Source organism: Caloenas nicobarica, chromosome 7 (genome assembly GCF_036013445.1).
Source record: "Caloenas nicobarica isolate bCalNic1 chromosome 7, bCalNic1.hap1, whole genome shotgun sequence".
Classification (NCBI taxonomy): domain Eukaryota; kingdom Metazoa; phylum Chordata; class Aves; order Columbiformes; family Columbidae; genus Caloenas; species Caloenas nicobarica.
This window is the reverse complement of record NC_088251.1, coordinates 22,122,359-22,138,531: the sequence shown is the minus strand read 5'-3', so window position 1 is coordinate 22,138,531 and position 16,173 is coordinate 22,122,359. Positions and strand designations below refer to the sequence as shown.

The following is a 16,173-nucleotide window of genomic DNA, read 5'->3' as shown; positions in this document are numbered from 1 at the left end:
GATCATGCACGGCCATTTCTTTCTCTCTCCCTTCCCTGCTGTGGGTCTTTTTTTTCTAGGCAGTTATATAGTTCTCAGCCTTTTAGAACTGAACATGGTGAGTGTGACCTCAGCGCATTATTGCATTATTTTCCCTCTCTCCCTGGAATGAGGGGCTATTGTTTCCTCCTAGAGAAGTGTAATCAACACGCTGCCCAGAGACCAAGTCACTATGTGTTTGACCCTTTGCCTTGGTCACTGACCCACAGTTCATTCAAACACATTGGTAAATAGTGGCACTTCTTATATCTATAAGATTTATGTAACAGATGGGGGAAGATTAGAATCGGAGGTATCTCTGACTATTTTGGGGCCTAGGCTGCTTGCCAGTTTTACTTCTTGAGAAGCAACTGTGTAGTTTTGTGAGTATGAAGCGTGTGACTCATTCTCCTCCTTGACATCCTTTAATACATGTACTGAGTGGTGATGTACATGAGGATGCATTGAGGCCCTGCTTGAGCTGACAGCACTCGGTGCACTTTAATCTCATGTGGAAAGAGGAAATGAGTTAATCTGTAGTTAAATATAGAGGTGATGAAAGAGGTGGGAAGGGGAGGGGTTGACTGTAATCTCACTTAGTTTGGGGTCAGTTGAGAGTAACCTCTGTATCTGGATGGTATTACTCTGGGCTAAGTCGTGTCTCACCTCTATGGAGCTGACAATATTGGCTAATGGAAAATGGTGACAAAGTGACAATATGCCCTAAGCTCTGGCGTTGCTGTAGTGTTGTTCTTTCTGTTCATCCCCTACCTCTTGGTGACACCTTCTTCTTTACCTTTCAAGAGGTAACCGATGGGTAGTAGGGGTAAGCAACTGCACATTGCTGAAATTATATCTTAATGACCAAATCTGAGAGTGGATCAGTGTTCATCTACAAGCTTGGTTCTCTGTGTTTGTCATGAAGATGTACTATGTTCCTTTATTTTGCAGCGTATGTTTGTTATCTGTTTAGTCCTGTCCTCCGCTTTGAGATGGAGATGAAGAAGAACTGAGAATGTGGGATAACTCCTCCATAGAAATCCCCTTGTCTTCTCCCTTTGTGTGCAGATGCATTCTTGAATTCTGTGTTAGACTGAGAGTTACCACTGACCATTCTCTTCAGCTTCCTTCATGCCTATATGTTGGTGTTGTGGTTTTTTGTTGTTGTTTCTTTGGGGTTTTTTTGTGTGGGTTTGTTTTGTTTGTTGTTTTTGTTTGTTTGTTTTTTTCTGGGGGCGGGAGCGGGGGAAGACTGCACTGCTTTAATCCGTACTGGTCTATATTCGCTGCTTCTGAGTGGTTTCTCTCTGTAAATCACTGCTGGTTATGCCGTGGGCTGGTGTGTCCAGCCATGAAGCCACACCTGAGCCAAGAGGGTGCTCTGCGCCACGCTGGCACAGACAGCTGTGCCGTGCAGCCGTGTGTTGCCTGCCATGCATTGGAGAAGACGTGAAATGGATTTTGCTGACTCATTTAGGCAGGTAAAAGCAAACTTTCGGGCATGGGCTGAACAAACCCAAAAGAGGAATTTCAGCAGCAGCCAAGAGTTGCTGCTTCTGAGAAGGCATCTTGAGCTAATCTGTTATGTGCTGACAGTGTTTTCTCAACAGAGTTGAACCCAAGTAGTCCATGTGAGGAATTTGCATTTGGAGATCACATACTATATGGGTCGTGTTTGTTGAGCAGTGGATGAGAAAAGCCACTGGTTTACATAAACTCTCTAAGATGAAAGGTCTGTCAGTTAAGAGTTCTTTTTTATATTGCAGAAAATCTAGAACAGTTTTGAGAGATCAAGAGCTACCCTAGAATGTACTTGTGTGTCTTTCGTTGACTTCACTAGGAATTGCATGCTTTTGCAGGATTTGGCCCAGCATGTGGATTAATAGCAGCATCACTGTTGTCTTTACTCTTCCTGTTGGCCCAAAGCACTATTCTGTGAGTCATTCCAGTCTGCAGACACAGACTGAACTCTGGCCATCTGTCCCTAAACAGTCCATATAGATCACATACAAACTCTTTCTTTGGTAAAATCTAATAAACTATCCAAAAGCCAATAACATTAGAGATGGCTTATCAATAACAGGTTGATTCTCAGTGTTATTGTTATTAGTAATTAGTAAAAATGTTACCAGAATCTGATCTTTGCTGCACTAGCTGAGAGTGGCATTTTTGTTGAATTTGATACTTACAAAGCTAGAACTCACAAGATGGAGTGGCTCAGATAAGAAATTTTTGAAAGATCCATTGATAGCTCTTCTTACCTGAACCACAAGTCTTATGACTTCCAGAGTGGAAGAATGTAACCATATCTGAGACCGAGGACAAGCATCAACTTAGCAAACAGTTGCTCAGGTTGAAGACAGGGACCCTTATCCTCCCTTCCACATTGCTGCTTGTTGCTGTACTGATACCAATGGTTGATGTCACTCACAGGTTTGCCAGCTGAAGAGTGCATGTGAGCACTATCTGATCAGCACTGAGAAAATAGGTGATCTTCCCTGGTTGTTCAGTTTAACTTGGTGGATTCTGCCTTTTGCAGATTATGGAGTGCTCACATGGACACTCCTGCTACCAGCACTGTGAGGAGTGGTAACCTTGAGCAGGTGGGATGGTGACAAGCAGTTTTCAATGGAAATACGTTCAAAAGATAGGGCTCAATTTTCAGCCTTGGAGGCAGTATGGACCAGTGAAAAGAGCATTGTGCTAGGAAAGTGGGAGCTACAGTTTGTTCTTCGCACTGATCCTGGTGTTGTATGATCAGGTTAAATCACTTCTCATCTAATGCAGCTCTAATCTAACAGAGCTGCTTAAAGTTGTTGTTTTCTAAATGGCCTTTAGATCAGAGTAATGTTGTTTTTTTGCTTTTCCATTGCAAAGGTGGCCCCACACTGAAGTGTCTGATGATGTTTTCATTGCCATTGTACTTGCTTTGATTTTGCAGCTGAGTGCCCAAAGCACATGGTGCTGTACAAACAACATAATGAAGTCAAGCAGGGTCAGCCCCTTTCTCTTTTTACCTTGAAAACAATGTGAAACTCCTCTGTTTCTTTTGCTTAGCACCTCCAGTTCTTGAGCTCAGGGCTGTGTGTGTGTCTGCTGCCCTCCTGTTGTGCTCGGGTGTGAGATCACTTGGACAGTGTTTTCCATTGCTGCCTATGGGGGTACTGGAAGCTGTGCTGTCTGCTTGGTTCTGTGTGAGATCAAGCTGTGACGCGTGGAAAATTAATGCAAGAATAGCAGCATGCTGAGCTGATGTCCGTGTCTGCAGCGGGTTAGTTGTGACTAGGTGTCATTACCAGAGCTTACAAGTGTACACATAAACTTGTCTTGATGGATTATGCCTGGCCACTATCTGCAATAAGGAGTTTTCTCCTATTTCTCACCTCTCCTTTTTGCTTCTGGCAGCGTTCCTTTCTCTGTGGGGTTGCGGTTTGAGTGTGGCCTGTGTCCAGCCCTTTTAAGAAGAGCCAGGTTACTGGCTGTTGATCTGAGAAAGAGAGAAGGAGCTGCACTGTCATCGTATTGTCAGCCACTCAGCATGAATAGAGCAGCCTTGAGAAACACATGTAAAAATGTAGACCTTGGTACTTTTGGGTCATCTCTTGTTCCTGCTATTTCCTTCCCATGTTACTCTGAAAAGCCCCTTACGGCAGGTTTGGATACCAGGACAGCCTAAGGCTGTAGCTTTATGCATCAGAACTGCACGGACTGCAGTTTTGCCTATGCCACAGTGATTTCTGTGACTGTGGAACTAAGCACTGGAAACTCAAGGTGTGTTTAGAGTTGGGGAAACCCCTGCTTAAAACAAACAAAGCCAGCCAAAATATGCAGGAAACCTCTTTACTAGCAATGTGGTGAGTTATTTTGGTTTTGTGGTGGTTTTTTGTTTTCTCCTCAGTTTGCTTGATTTCAGCATTCAGCTGTCACATTGCTGCATTCACTCAAAGTTTCCAGGTGGGAGCACTGAGTGGGTTATATGATGCTTTGCTGCTTTTTGCAGCTTGCTGAGCAGTTCAGTTGCTGTCAGGGGCCTGGTGTGTTGGCTCCTTGTGTAGGAAGAGTCCAAGTACCTTTTGCATTATTCAGTGGAAAGTCTTTCAACAGACTTTTCTGTTACAGTGGAAATCAAACTCTTAAGAGCAGATAAAGCCGGAATACAGCTGAAGACTAACAAAATTAAAATTAAAAAATGTTGAAAAGTTTTTGGCCATGTCCTTCATCTCTGACACTGTCAGCTGCCCTAATTTTGCCGCCACTGATAGGAAGGGAAGTTTTGTCACTAACAGCAGCAGACATAAAGTTTGTCCAAACTGAATCCTTCTGTCAATCCTGCATTGATTTTTCACCAAAATAGCTGCTTATGGTCCTCCAGAAGCTGATACAGTGCATATTTCCACAGGGAAAGTTTGAATGTTTAGCTGTGTCTTCCAGATTGAGGCACAGACCGGCCATACCCTGCATCTATATTCCTGTGTCTTGCTGCTCTCCAAGGCCATGTGCCAGGTTAGAGCCTTTGCCACAACAACTCTCAGTACCAGAGGAGTTTCTGTGAGCTGGTTTTTGTGCCATTTACTCTCTCGTCCCCCTCTCAACCTAGCTCTTAGTCCTTGTGATGAGTAACAAGCTCTCTGCGTTGGGCAGCTTTTGGTAGCTGGGACTCTGGCCAGCTTCAGCCTTTTGCCAACTCACAAGGACAGGCAGGTTGGGAAAGCAAACACGCTGTAGTTAATGCCAGCAGGGCAGCTTCTTGTGTCGCAGCAAAACCAGGGCTTGACCTTGCTGCTGGAATATTAACTCTCTCGTGGTGCATATTCCGGACAACTTCATAGGAAATTTTCTTCCCCGTACTAGCAATAAGCCTTCCAAATGTGTCTTTTCAGTGATCCCTATCTGCTTGTTGGAGATGGAGAAACTATTGGACTGTCCTAGATAGAAAGCTTTAATTAGTTTCAACTTGTGTTTTCCTAGGACTATTCTAGTTTTATTGAAAAACTAGCCTGGTTCTTCTAGGTTCATCGTTTGGGGATATTAGCTGGTCTTGAAAGAAGTCTTGAGACTTGTAAAAACGTCATATTATTGGAGTTGTGTGAGCATGTCCTGAGATGGCTCCCAGGCAAGGTCCCTGGTACTCTACAAGAGTTTTTACCTCTGAGCATCACCTTCTGTTTTCTCCATGTCATATTTGTGCCCTACCTGCACTGTCATGAGGACATCTAGCTGGTGAGGCTTATTGGCTGACAGGCTGGTTGTACCAGGCCCTTGGAGGTTCTGGTCTTGCACTGCTTGATGAAATAAATGTGACTCCACTCCCCTCAGAGCCTGAATAAATTCACAAGAGAATTTGTTCAATCATCCAGTGTAGGCATGTAACTTTGCTAGTTGGTCCCTTCAAGATTTTTTTTTTTTAAGTTGTTGAATACAGAGAAGTATGAAGGCGGCAGTGTAGAGAGAGGCTGCATTGCCCTCTGGAAGAACCTCTCTCTCCTCTCAGTACAGAAGAAGCGTAGGGTGACTGGCTACCTAGTTCAGCCTGATAAATGACATGATTAAAGTTGAGTGGTGTCAATACTTACCTTATAAATCAAACTGCAAAGACATCTTGCTAAAGCCAGGCTGCTGTTAATGTTATTGAGTGAAACAATAAAGCTGCACAGCCATCTATCAAGTCAATGTCAAATCTAATAATTTAGACTTAATATTGGATTGGAGTTAAATAGTCACATTTAGTAACTGTCAATGCATGCAAAAAAAAAAAAAAAAAATTGTCCTCTGTGAATTCTGCCTCTGTGGCTGTCTGCATAGCTGTGTACCCTAACTAAGGAATTTATCCAAAGACAACATGATGTATGGTTCTTCGTATGTGTCTGCTACCTGCCCATTCTTCTGAGGGCTTTTATTCCTTGCAGTGGGGAGTTATTAATACATGTGGGGAATTATTAACACATGTGGAGAGTTATTAATGCATGTGCGAAGTTATTAACATGTCATGGCTGTCCTTACCCTTCGCTCCCAGCCCATGCTCTTATCAGCCAAACCTGTTTATGCATCAGGGATAGCTGCGTGAGATACGTATTCACTTCTCTGTTTCTGCATTTTGCAAACCACTAAATTAAGCTGAAATCATCAGCGATTCACATTAGTCAACAGACTGTAGGTTGTAGGGAGGCATGAGTATTTCTGCTATTCAGCTGTCCTTACTGCTTGGAGGGGAATCTCTAGCAGAAAGGCAGGAAAACGGATGTGGTTTTCAGCCTTCCCTGGAGACAACTGTAATTATGGGTTCTCACACATGGGATGCTGAGATGTGGATCTGGTCAGACTGCTGTTTATACTAAATGTGCTTCCTGCATGGTAAAGCAGAGGGAATTGCTTCATCTAAAGGTAACGTTATTTCTGTGAATGGCTGATTGCTTTGGTGCAGCCCTCTCAGTAACTGTGTTGAAAAGCAAGACTAGTGGCACTAATAGCATTTTCTTCTTCTTTGACTTTTGTAGGTATGCGTTGTTATATAGTAGTTGCATGTGAAGAGAAGACGAGTGGAAGTTGCTGTCAGAGGATTCTGTCCTTCTCAGCTGGGCCTGAAGTGTTCAGCCAGCTGACTGGTGTGAGTACCCTGAAGGGAAGGGGAAGGAGCATATCACTGGGAGACCACATCCTGACTTGGGGCACCAAAATTGCATTTATCTCTATCACTTGCAGTGAAGGAGCTTTTCTTCCTAGTAGCAGCCTACTTGGGTTGTGCAGCAGAAAGCAACATGTTGGTGAGAACACCACTGTATTATATGGTTTTTTTGGTAGGTGAGCCAGTCAAAAGGTCTAGTTCTTGAAAGAGGATCAAGTTCCAAGTGCTATTTTTGTTGTGACTTGTGGATGCATTAGATAAATCATAGTTGTCCCAGCAAGGATTAAATTCACCTTTGCCACCATCAGATGTGTTCTTTGTTTATTATCTACAGTTGTTACACCCTTTTCTGTTTATTTTGATGCTGGTGCCAGTAAATATTTTGTGCCTCAATGTAGGTCAGAAACATAGGGAGGTAGTGGGATTTTGGAATTGGAGTGAGGGTTAAGTTTTAGGGTAAGGACCAAAGTTTAGCTGTTGGTCTTGAATAGGGTACGAATCTGAGTTTAGCATTGGTGCTTGCCTGCACGGCAATAGTGAACTGGATTCACTCACTCACCTGTAAGAGGCCATTGGGGTAGGTTTGGGTGGCTGTTGCGATGTGTGACTTGACTTGCTGTAGTAGTTTTAGAGTGGACAGGAGCTGTTGGACTGAGATCAAGGTTTGGGTGAGTTATGGAGTTGATGACATAAGATGAAGTCAAATCACCAAGGGGCTACTGGGCTACATTTAGGGTGGCTGCAGACAGGACAGCTACAAATACTGGTGAAGCTGATTTGTTTTCTTTAGAGGAGATGATGTGGTACCATTTGGTCTAAGATTAAGTCCTGGGTTGAAAGAGACTTGACAGTTCTGAGATAAGGTTTGATATTCTTACTTGCCTGAGGCAAAAGTGGGTCAGCCTTTGAGGACTCTGCATTGAAGCTGAAGTCTTAGGATGGAGGCTGAGGCTCACATGTCAAGCTCTTGAGACCATTTTTTCCCCTGAGGATGACTCTGATACAGACCCTGTTTGTGATTGAGAAGGGAAAGGTCAAAGCAGCAGTTACAAAGACTGAATCTCTGGCATCCAAGACATGGTAAATAAAACTCCTTTGGGTTACTTCTTTCTCTGTTTCTGGAAAGACTGAAAGCATCAGGGGAGCCATGTCTCCTGTCTTTCCCTTTGCATGGGTGCTCTAATGGTCTCAAATTTCAGCTCCGTACGGTCATCTCGCCTCCTTTCCCATGTAACACCGTACCTGATGTTTGTCTCCATGCCAAAGGAACATTCATACTGACATCGTGATTCTCGAAGGTTGCTTGTATCTCTCTCCTTAGGTGATACAGAGCCCTTCCAGTAAGGGAATCAGTCTCTTGCACACTGAACATGCAGAGGCTCTTGCCAGCCTGACTGTGCTGTGTCTTTCATGAGCTAGTCCTCTGAGGAATGAAAGTCTAGGCTGTTGGAGAGGAAGCTGGGGAAGCTTTTGGGATATATCAAGCCAAGTTTTATGTCATTCTTCTCCTGCTGCCTTATAAGCAAAATCACATGGACCCAGCTGTTGAACTATCATAATTACTTGATCTCTTTTAGAGATGGGCTGTTTTACACCAGATCTGAATATGATCCTGTGCTTTGGCTGCAAAAGGGAGGGAAGTTTACTTCTCTCGTTTGGCTGCTTTAGAGGGAAGGGAATGCAGTACTTGGTTCTCCTCCAGCCAGAAAGACGCGGTCAGGCATTGATCTGGAAAAAGAGCATCTCCAAGAAGCCTTGATACTCAGAGACATGCCTGCAAGTTGCAGTGCTTCATGCTTGCGCTGTGGCTGACCTATGTCGTCAAGCAAGTGATGACATCTCCTTTCCTTCTTTCCTTATCCCCTGCTCAATCCTACTGGCTGTCAAGTGACACCAAGGCATGGCACATCTATGCTTCAAGAGGTGCATAGCATTGAGTACCAGGGCCTGGATAGCCCATCTAAGAGTTTGGAGAAGAATGGCTTACTCTTTAGCCTCCATTCCAGGTTAGGTGGAGCTCTCTTTAAATTACCTTTTTATATGAGAGAATATTTGTTTTTCTATAGTCTGATGACTCTTTTCCTTTAGTTGGACGCTCATGGGAATGCAGGGAAGCACTTGTACGCCATGCTATTTTGCATTTGTTGTTTTTAAAGCTTTGATTAAGGCATTGTGTTAGTTTTTAATGTGACCTGCAATGCATGCTGCAGATCAACTATTCACTTCAGACCATTAGTCCAGGCATCTGGCACTTAGTGGAGACAAAACAGTTCCGGGCCTGACAAGCTGGACCAAAGGCACAGAGAGGGGAAAAAAATATCTAGCACCAGGAAACAAAGTAGGTTTATGAAAACACAGTGGGAAAATCTTGACTAAATCTTTTGCTATCATAGGTGGAGGAGGCAAAGTGTGGATAATGCTACCAAGGCTCTCCGTTTCTCTCACAGAAGAGAAAAACTGCCATGCAGAGAGCTGTTGCAAGCGTTGCTGAAGAGTTACTGTTCTCACTGACGGCCAGATTTCCCAGGGCCCGCTGGTCGATAGCTGCATCCTTATTCAGTTCCCAAGTTCATTGCTTCGAGTGAATGCTGAAGGTTATTCAGGCAGGCTGCTGTAAGTTGCAATGTGCCCTCCTTTTTCTGCTTTCCCTGGGGACAGAGCAGGGTGTCTCCTAGAGAAAGGCGTTGCCCAGAATGTCATTTTTGTTCCAGCCAGCTGGTCACACCAGCTCCACACTGGCTCTGCCCATCTTAGACTGTAAAAGAGGTTTAAATGGTGCAACATTGTGCCAGAAACCAGAGCAGTAACAGTGAGAGTGAGTTTATAGAAAGCAGGAAGATGGAGTTTTCATTTTTTCCGTTGAACTTTTGGGAACAGATGGAGACTCGATGAGGCAGAGATGCTGGAAGGGACAGTGTGTTTCAAATGTTTTCCTTAATGTCTTCCCAATCTGCTCATAGATTCATAGCTCCTGCCTATTCAGTACAGGGCAGTTACTATAGGATGTGAGAACTTCAACGCCGCCGAGCCTCCAGAGGTGGATGGTTCCCCAAGGCCTGTTAAGCTGTGTTTTTCAGGCTAAGGAACTTTTGATACAAAGGGTCATGGGAGCAGCTCATGGCCTGATGGGCAATGTCTTTGTTTACTTCATTCCAAGTCACCACAGTGAAGGGTCTGGACTTTCTGGATAGAGACAATGACCCAGGAGCATCTTGATTGAGCCCTGTACTGATGCTAATAGGCCAGTCCTAAATGACCAATTTGTTCTGGTTTGTTTTGTTTTGTTTTGTTGTAATCTGGTTAAAAGCCAAGAAGAATCTAATCAGAGCCCAGCAGTGCGCTGAGCAGCAGTCATTATCATTACTTAGTCATCCAGTTGCTGTTTCTTTACTCTGGCAAGAAATGTTGGTGTGGTGGGAGGGGATGGGAGAAGATGAGCTTTTGTCTTTGTTTCCTTGAAGAGGTTCAAGGACATTTCCTCTCAATGCACCTATACTCGTGTTGCCCTTAGAGGACAGATTTAAAGTCAGTGAGGCCTTCAAAACTCTGTGGCAGCCACAGTTTGAGGGAGAGGAATCAACGAGAACAAGGAATTTAAACCCTCGTTAACTCTCAAAGGCGATGATTTTCAGCTGTGAAATGTGAGATATGATTACTCTCTCATTAGCTTTCGTAGTTACAAATGTAACTGGCTAATAATTCCAGCCAGCTGGCCAAGTTAGAGGAAATACAAATTTCTCCTCATCCTGGTATTTCGGGCTGCATCTCTACTTACTAATGACATACACAGCATGTACATTGGGCAGAACTGCTGGAACTTAATTTCCATGAATGCCCAGGCTTGTCTGCTGGAAGACTTGTTGCTTTTTTTGTCTCTGTAGTTCTGTTCCTGGAGAAGAGAGGATCAGCTGTGGGTAGCCAAATTTGATATTCACTTGTCTTTAGCAATTAGGGTGCAGGGAAAAGCATTGCAGGAACATACTGAGATGGAGAGAGAGCGCACAGTCTGAATTTTCTTTGTTGCTTCTGCTAGTTCCCTTTACTGCACTCCTACACCTCCTTTTTTTGCTTTTGACAACCTACCAAATCACTGTCATTGGAAAAAGCAGTAAACTCGGTTGCTGGCCCAGACATTATGCTAAATATCTGAGTATTTTAAGCCTGAAGAAAAATGAGAGAATTTTACAAAAATCAGCTTTCTTGCATGTCATAGAGATGATTTGGTCCTGACCTTACCTTAAAGTTAATTTAAGCTCTACAGCACGAAGTTTAAGAGTACTGGTAAACAGCTGGTGCCATAACAAAAGCTTTTAGTTCTGATTGGGCTGTATTCTGTTACCTTCACAGCCAGCGGTGCCTTTCATTGAATGAGGTGCTGGTTGAATCAGTAAGGATGACTCTGACCTAAACTAAACTTGTTATATGAAGTGTCATCGATGTTCTTGTGTAGTATAGGAACAGAGCCTGCGTTCTCCTGGCAGACACAATCCAATAATCAGTGAGCATAATCCTTATGTCCCACCCCCAGTTTGGCATGTATACTACAAATCACAGCGTGGAAGTTTTGCTTCCATTTTGCCAGAGTGTAAGTGGCACTACAGGGTGCAAAGGGCTGGAGATGCTTATGTGCAGGTGAGGATGTGTGTTTTGTTGACCACATGCCGTAACTGCCATTAATTTCCTTAGGACTTGGGTAAGCATAACTGAGCGCTAAGTTTTTCCCCTGCAGTGTTGTATTTAGCAGGTCCTGAATTCTACAAAATTGCTTGGACCAGGGTCAGCAGCTATTCAAGGTAGATGGCCAAGGTTATGCTTTCTTTTATGCTTGGGTTTAAATAGGCCAGCAGATCAGTGGGAGCTGGAAGAAGCTGCTGCTCAGGTGGCTGCTGAACAGCTGATCACTCCCAGCTTGTGTTGGTGTGAGGCAGCACTTCCCAGCTCCAGTCAATAGAAGACAGCAGTGGGAGCCATGCCTCTCACAGAAGTCTCCCTTAAGATGCTGGAGATCCCAGATCCTGCTGAACTGTGGTCCTACCAGGCAGTATTTTTTTTTCTGTTTTAAGTGAGGGATCACCAGCCTACAGCATATCCCTTATCTCCAACAGCCAGAAGAGACACCAGGACAGTTCTTCAGTCTTCAGCAAGGAAGACAAATTATGCATTTGCTTTTCTCAGCCATTTAAGAAATTTTTCTAGCAGTTTGTCTTGCAGCCTGTGCTGTTCTCTGTGTGAGATTAGCAGATTATGTGCTTTCACTGGATTAATAGACACATTATCGTTACAGTGGCCTCTTGCTAGCCCTTAGCTACTTCTGCCCTGCAGGCTCACTCCTACTGGCAGGTTAAGTTCCTGTCTAGATCTCTTAAAAGGCCTGTATGCATCTTTACAAGGAGTTTTGCTCAGTCTCTGGTGACAGGCTGAACCCCTTCATGCAAGGCAGATTGAGCTGTAATTGCTTACTGAGTTCCTGTCCTGTTGCATTAAGCTGCCTGGCAGGTTGTAGGGGCAGCCGGAAGCCAGATTTTGTTTGGTGGTGACACTGGTCCCCGTAGCTGGGGAGGACTGAGCTGCAGAGTTCAGGCTCAGGTCTGAGGCATCCAAGGGAATCTGGGTGTTGGGAGCTTTGGGGCAAGGTAGGGCTCATCTCTGATAGCAGGGAGGGTGCTGTAAAGTATCCTAACCAGAACCTGGGTGGCTGTTTCGTAACAAAGCAGAAGCGCTAGCCCAGCAGGGTGAGGATGCTGGGTGAATGAGTTTGTTCTCATTCACGGTACTGGGTGGAACTCCAGCAGCAACGTGTTATTTTGGCTGAGTTTTCTTTTGCAATTCAAACCACAGAACTCAGAGGGTACTGAACTAAAAGCATGAGCATGATATAAGTTTGCTTGCCTTCCTTCTTCATCTGCAGAATAAAGTAAGCTCAATCACTTTTGCTTAACATCTCCTGGATCTTTCAGAAGTACCTCATTTTCTAAACTGCGTGTCACAGCACCTCTTTGACTTCTTCTAGTGGTTGTAAAGCCTAGCCCCATAGCAGAATAGGGTGGCATAAAATAGCTAGTACAACTGTGTGACATTTATCAAAACACAAAACTACTATGAATTGTCCAGAAAGCTTCCCAGGGTAACTTATAACTGGAACAACCCACTCCCTCCAGTGAAGGGAATTGTTTACTACTTTGGTAGCAGAGCAAACATAATGAGGGTAGGCTTATCCAGCTCCTGGATGCTTCCCTATTTTGCCCCTCCCTAGGTGCCATTCTCTCGTTCACTAGCTGTTATTTTTACAGTATGGTTTCTATTCTCTCAATATTTTAAAACAAGTATGTTTCAAGTAACAGGAGCTGGTGATGACTGCACAGCTTACTTTGGACAATGTTGTGGGCTTTTTTGTCAGTTTTCCTGGTTTGTTTTTGAGAACAACATGTGGGGATTTTTTTTTTTTTTCCAGAGAGGACAGTAGGGTCTGACCATTCAAAACATACTGTTTTCTATTATCCTTTATTCTGACTGTTTATATGTCTGAAATAACGCTCTTCTTTTTCCACCCAGACCAAATACACCTGACTTTTAAAGAGACTGCAGTATAAACGTAGATCCAGACCTAAATCTGCAAAAAGCCTCTGATATCTGCTGGGGTAAATGAAACCAAAACTCCCATGTTACAAGTTCCCCATCATCAGTCTTTTAGGACTTGGTAGCAAATGTGGGCTCAGGGGCCCTTTGTTTACTCTTATTAGAACTACTAGTGGCATGTTCACACTGAGGTATGGGACTGATCTTAAATGAACTAAGATAGAGCAGCATTTTCCAACCACTTTAGCCAATATACCAAGCCAAAATTGTGCCTATATTGGCTAACAATTAAATGCTTCATTTGGGAGGTAAGTATTGGGATGCTAGAAGGTGTATTGGGCAGGAAAAAGGACAGGTTGTGTTGCTGACAGAACCTCAGTCAGCATTTCACAGTGTATCAGTATGGGTTTATGTGTGTAGGTCTTTAGAAACCTTTGTTCTGTGTCCTTCACTAACATTTTACTGAAAGAATCTGAAGTTAAAGTAAGCATTGACCCACACAGTAACCTTTGCTCTATGCCCTTCTACAATCAGCAGCTCTTGCCATCTGTGTTGCTTTCTGGGTCTTGTTTGAATGCTGAGACGATTGCCTTGCAGTAATTTTCAGTACATTTTTTCAATATGTGAGTTTGGCAGCAGTTAAATGTACATGCATATTTGAGGAATCAAAATCCAGAGATGGGCTGCAGACAGAGACACTCCAAAGTGTCAATCACGAAAGCCAGCAGTGCTTGGTGCACTGTTTGCTGTGGTCTGGTGACAAAGGACAGTACCAAGAGACTTGAGGGCCTCATTCAAATTATTACCATTATTAAGCTACTACTTGGTCTTGCATGAACCAAAGTCCAAGGTCTGATTTCAGGAAGACTTGGTCCCAGTCATTTGTTCTGTTGACATTCACCGTGGAAGGAAGTGTGATCCTGTGCTGCTGCTCACCTTCTGTACCAATGGGCTGCCCAGGCCTAGGGGTGCGTAGGTATACCCTTGATCTCCTAAAAGCTGGTACCACCTCCACCCCTGTGCGAGTATTAGGCTGTCTAAAGGGGAGCCAGGCTGCACTGTGATGGGGACACTCCACTTTAGCAACACTCTACTACAGCTTGTGGCCTAAAAGTTCCTTTGATGCCTGTTATGATGCCCAGTGGAGTGGGCATATAATATGTAATAGCCATTCAAGCAGTTAGTTTTCCTTTGTGTCATGTCAGATATTTATGCTACAGATCTCAGCTGGCAAGTGGAGAAACTTTAGCTGCTACTTCAGCTCCTGCCCATTGAAATAGGATCTGCCATGTCCAGTGCTAATGAAAATATTCCTTCCTTGACAAGCAAATGCTGCCTTGCTTTAAAAAATAATTTAAAAAAATAATAAAAGCAAACCCAAAGTGGTTTTTTTAAGTACTTTCCCTGTACTTCTATATTTCTTCAAGGTCTGCCTGTCACTTCCCTTCTGAAGTGCATCCCATACCCATGCTACCATGGAGTGTCACCTTCAAAGTTTCTCTCTTTCCTCAGCTCCAGAGCTGCAGGAAGAGTCAGTGTCTTTCCTGATGACAGTGGCAGGGGAGTGACAGGCAGGCTGGGTGGGGGCGGCTGACGGTGAGCAAGCCTAGTGACAGGATGAGGTGACTAAGAACAAACTGGCTAATTAAAGCACAGCAGTAGGAGGGGCAAAGTATTTAAGGGTGCCAGAGAGAGAGAGATGCCTCCACTGATTTGTTACACCTCAGCAGCCAAGTGACTGGGCAACACAGTGAAAGGTTTCCTTAACTCTTTCGTGCCTCTTATGGAGTGAAATCAAGGGACTAAGGAAATGGCACCATTAACTGAAAAGCCTCAATCAAGGTAAGGGCACTGGTATTTTTTAGTCACAATTAGTCAAAGCTAGCCCCCCTCCTACAGCTGCTGGGGCCTTGAACTGCCAGGACTTTAGGTGGCACTGTGATACGCTAATGTGCCCTGCACTCAGGGTAGGTCTGTTGGGGCAGTACGTGCTGATTTTCAAATTGCTTCTTTCATTTGGATAGGTATTTCCAGTTGCTGCTTGAAAAGAGAGGAGATATCGAGGTAGTCATTACATGGGTTTGTGTTCTCATTAAGGGAAGTGGGCAGGCCCTTGCCTCCTTACTGGGTCTTTCTCGTGACTATTTTTATGGGAAGGAGGGATTGAAAGCAATTCCTGAATGCTGCTTCTGAGGCAGTTGCTAAAATGAAAGTGATGAGAATGGATGTGGAGTTCTCAGCAATGTATGAATTCGGTCACCTGAGGCTGGAGGAGTCAGAGCAAAGTGAAGATGAGAACTGGCTTCTGGAATGTAACTGTCTGCTATTTCTGGAGACACTTTGAATGTCAGGCTGTTGCTTAAACCAGCAATTTGTTTTTCTCAGAGTGTTTTCAGTGCTGACTACAGGAGCAGTCACTTCGTTCTTCATTGCAGTGTGTAGGTGACATTAGAGGCAGCACAGCCCGACAAGGCTAGCAAGCCAGCAGTCCAGCCTGAATTCCCTGCCAGGCTCGGGTTTGCTGTGTGGCCTTGGATTCATGACAGTGACCAACCCTCTGAGTTTTGCTGGGACCTTTTTGTGCCTGATATTCAGGTAGATGAATCAGTTCCCTGGCAATTTTTCTGCTGCAGCAATGCCCCCAGCTTGGCAAAGGCTGAGGAGAATGACCCTGTCTAACTTCAACTTGCATCCCTGGGCTTGTCAAAGGTGTGCTGCAAGTGTGGTATGCCTGGCTCTCCGTATGCGTTGTCTAGACTTAGTGTTATGTGTTTCCTTGGAGGTCATTGCAGTTGTGTGTAAATGAGACCAATTCTCAAACTGGTTTTGCTTATTCTGAAAATATCAGTTTTACAGGTTGCTTTTTATAAGTGCACCTCATTACACTGTGCCAGCTCAGCTGATTTCAGATGTTGCATAGACTAGAGGCCCAAATCTTCCATCTCTGCGTAAAATAT

The 16,173-nt window shown here is 44.2% G+C and overlaps 1 protein-coding gene across 27 annotated transcripts in view; it reads left to right on the top strand.

Moving 5' to 3' along the window:
* Positions 1-16,173, top strand: part of SORBS1 (sorbin and SH3 domain containing 1) — a 148,026-nt gene that overhangs the window by 53,815 nt on the left and 78,038 nt on the right. For 6 of the 27 annotated variants that reach the window (XM_065638410.1, XM_065638381.1, XM_065638379.1 and 3 more), the window contains exon 1: positions 15,679-15,811. In XM_065638410.1, the coding sequence (XP_065494482.1) occupies positions 15,756-15,811 (56 nt within the window). In that variant the 5' untranslated portion in view covers positions 15,679-15,755. Of the gene's footprint in view, positions 1-6,512; positions 6,623-14,941; positions 15,059-15,674; positions 15,812-16,173 lie in introns of those variants that run through there. The other 21 variants (XM_065638406.1, XM_065638401.1, XM_065638407.1 and 18 more) reach the window with 8 other exon arrangements.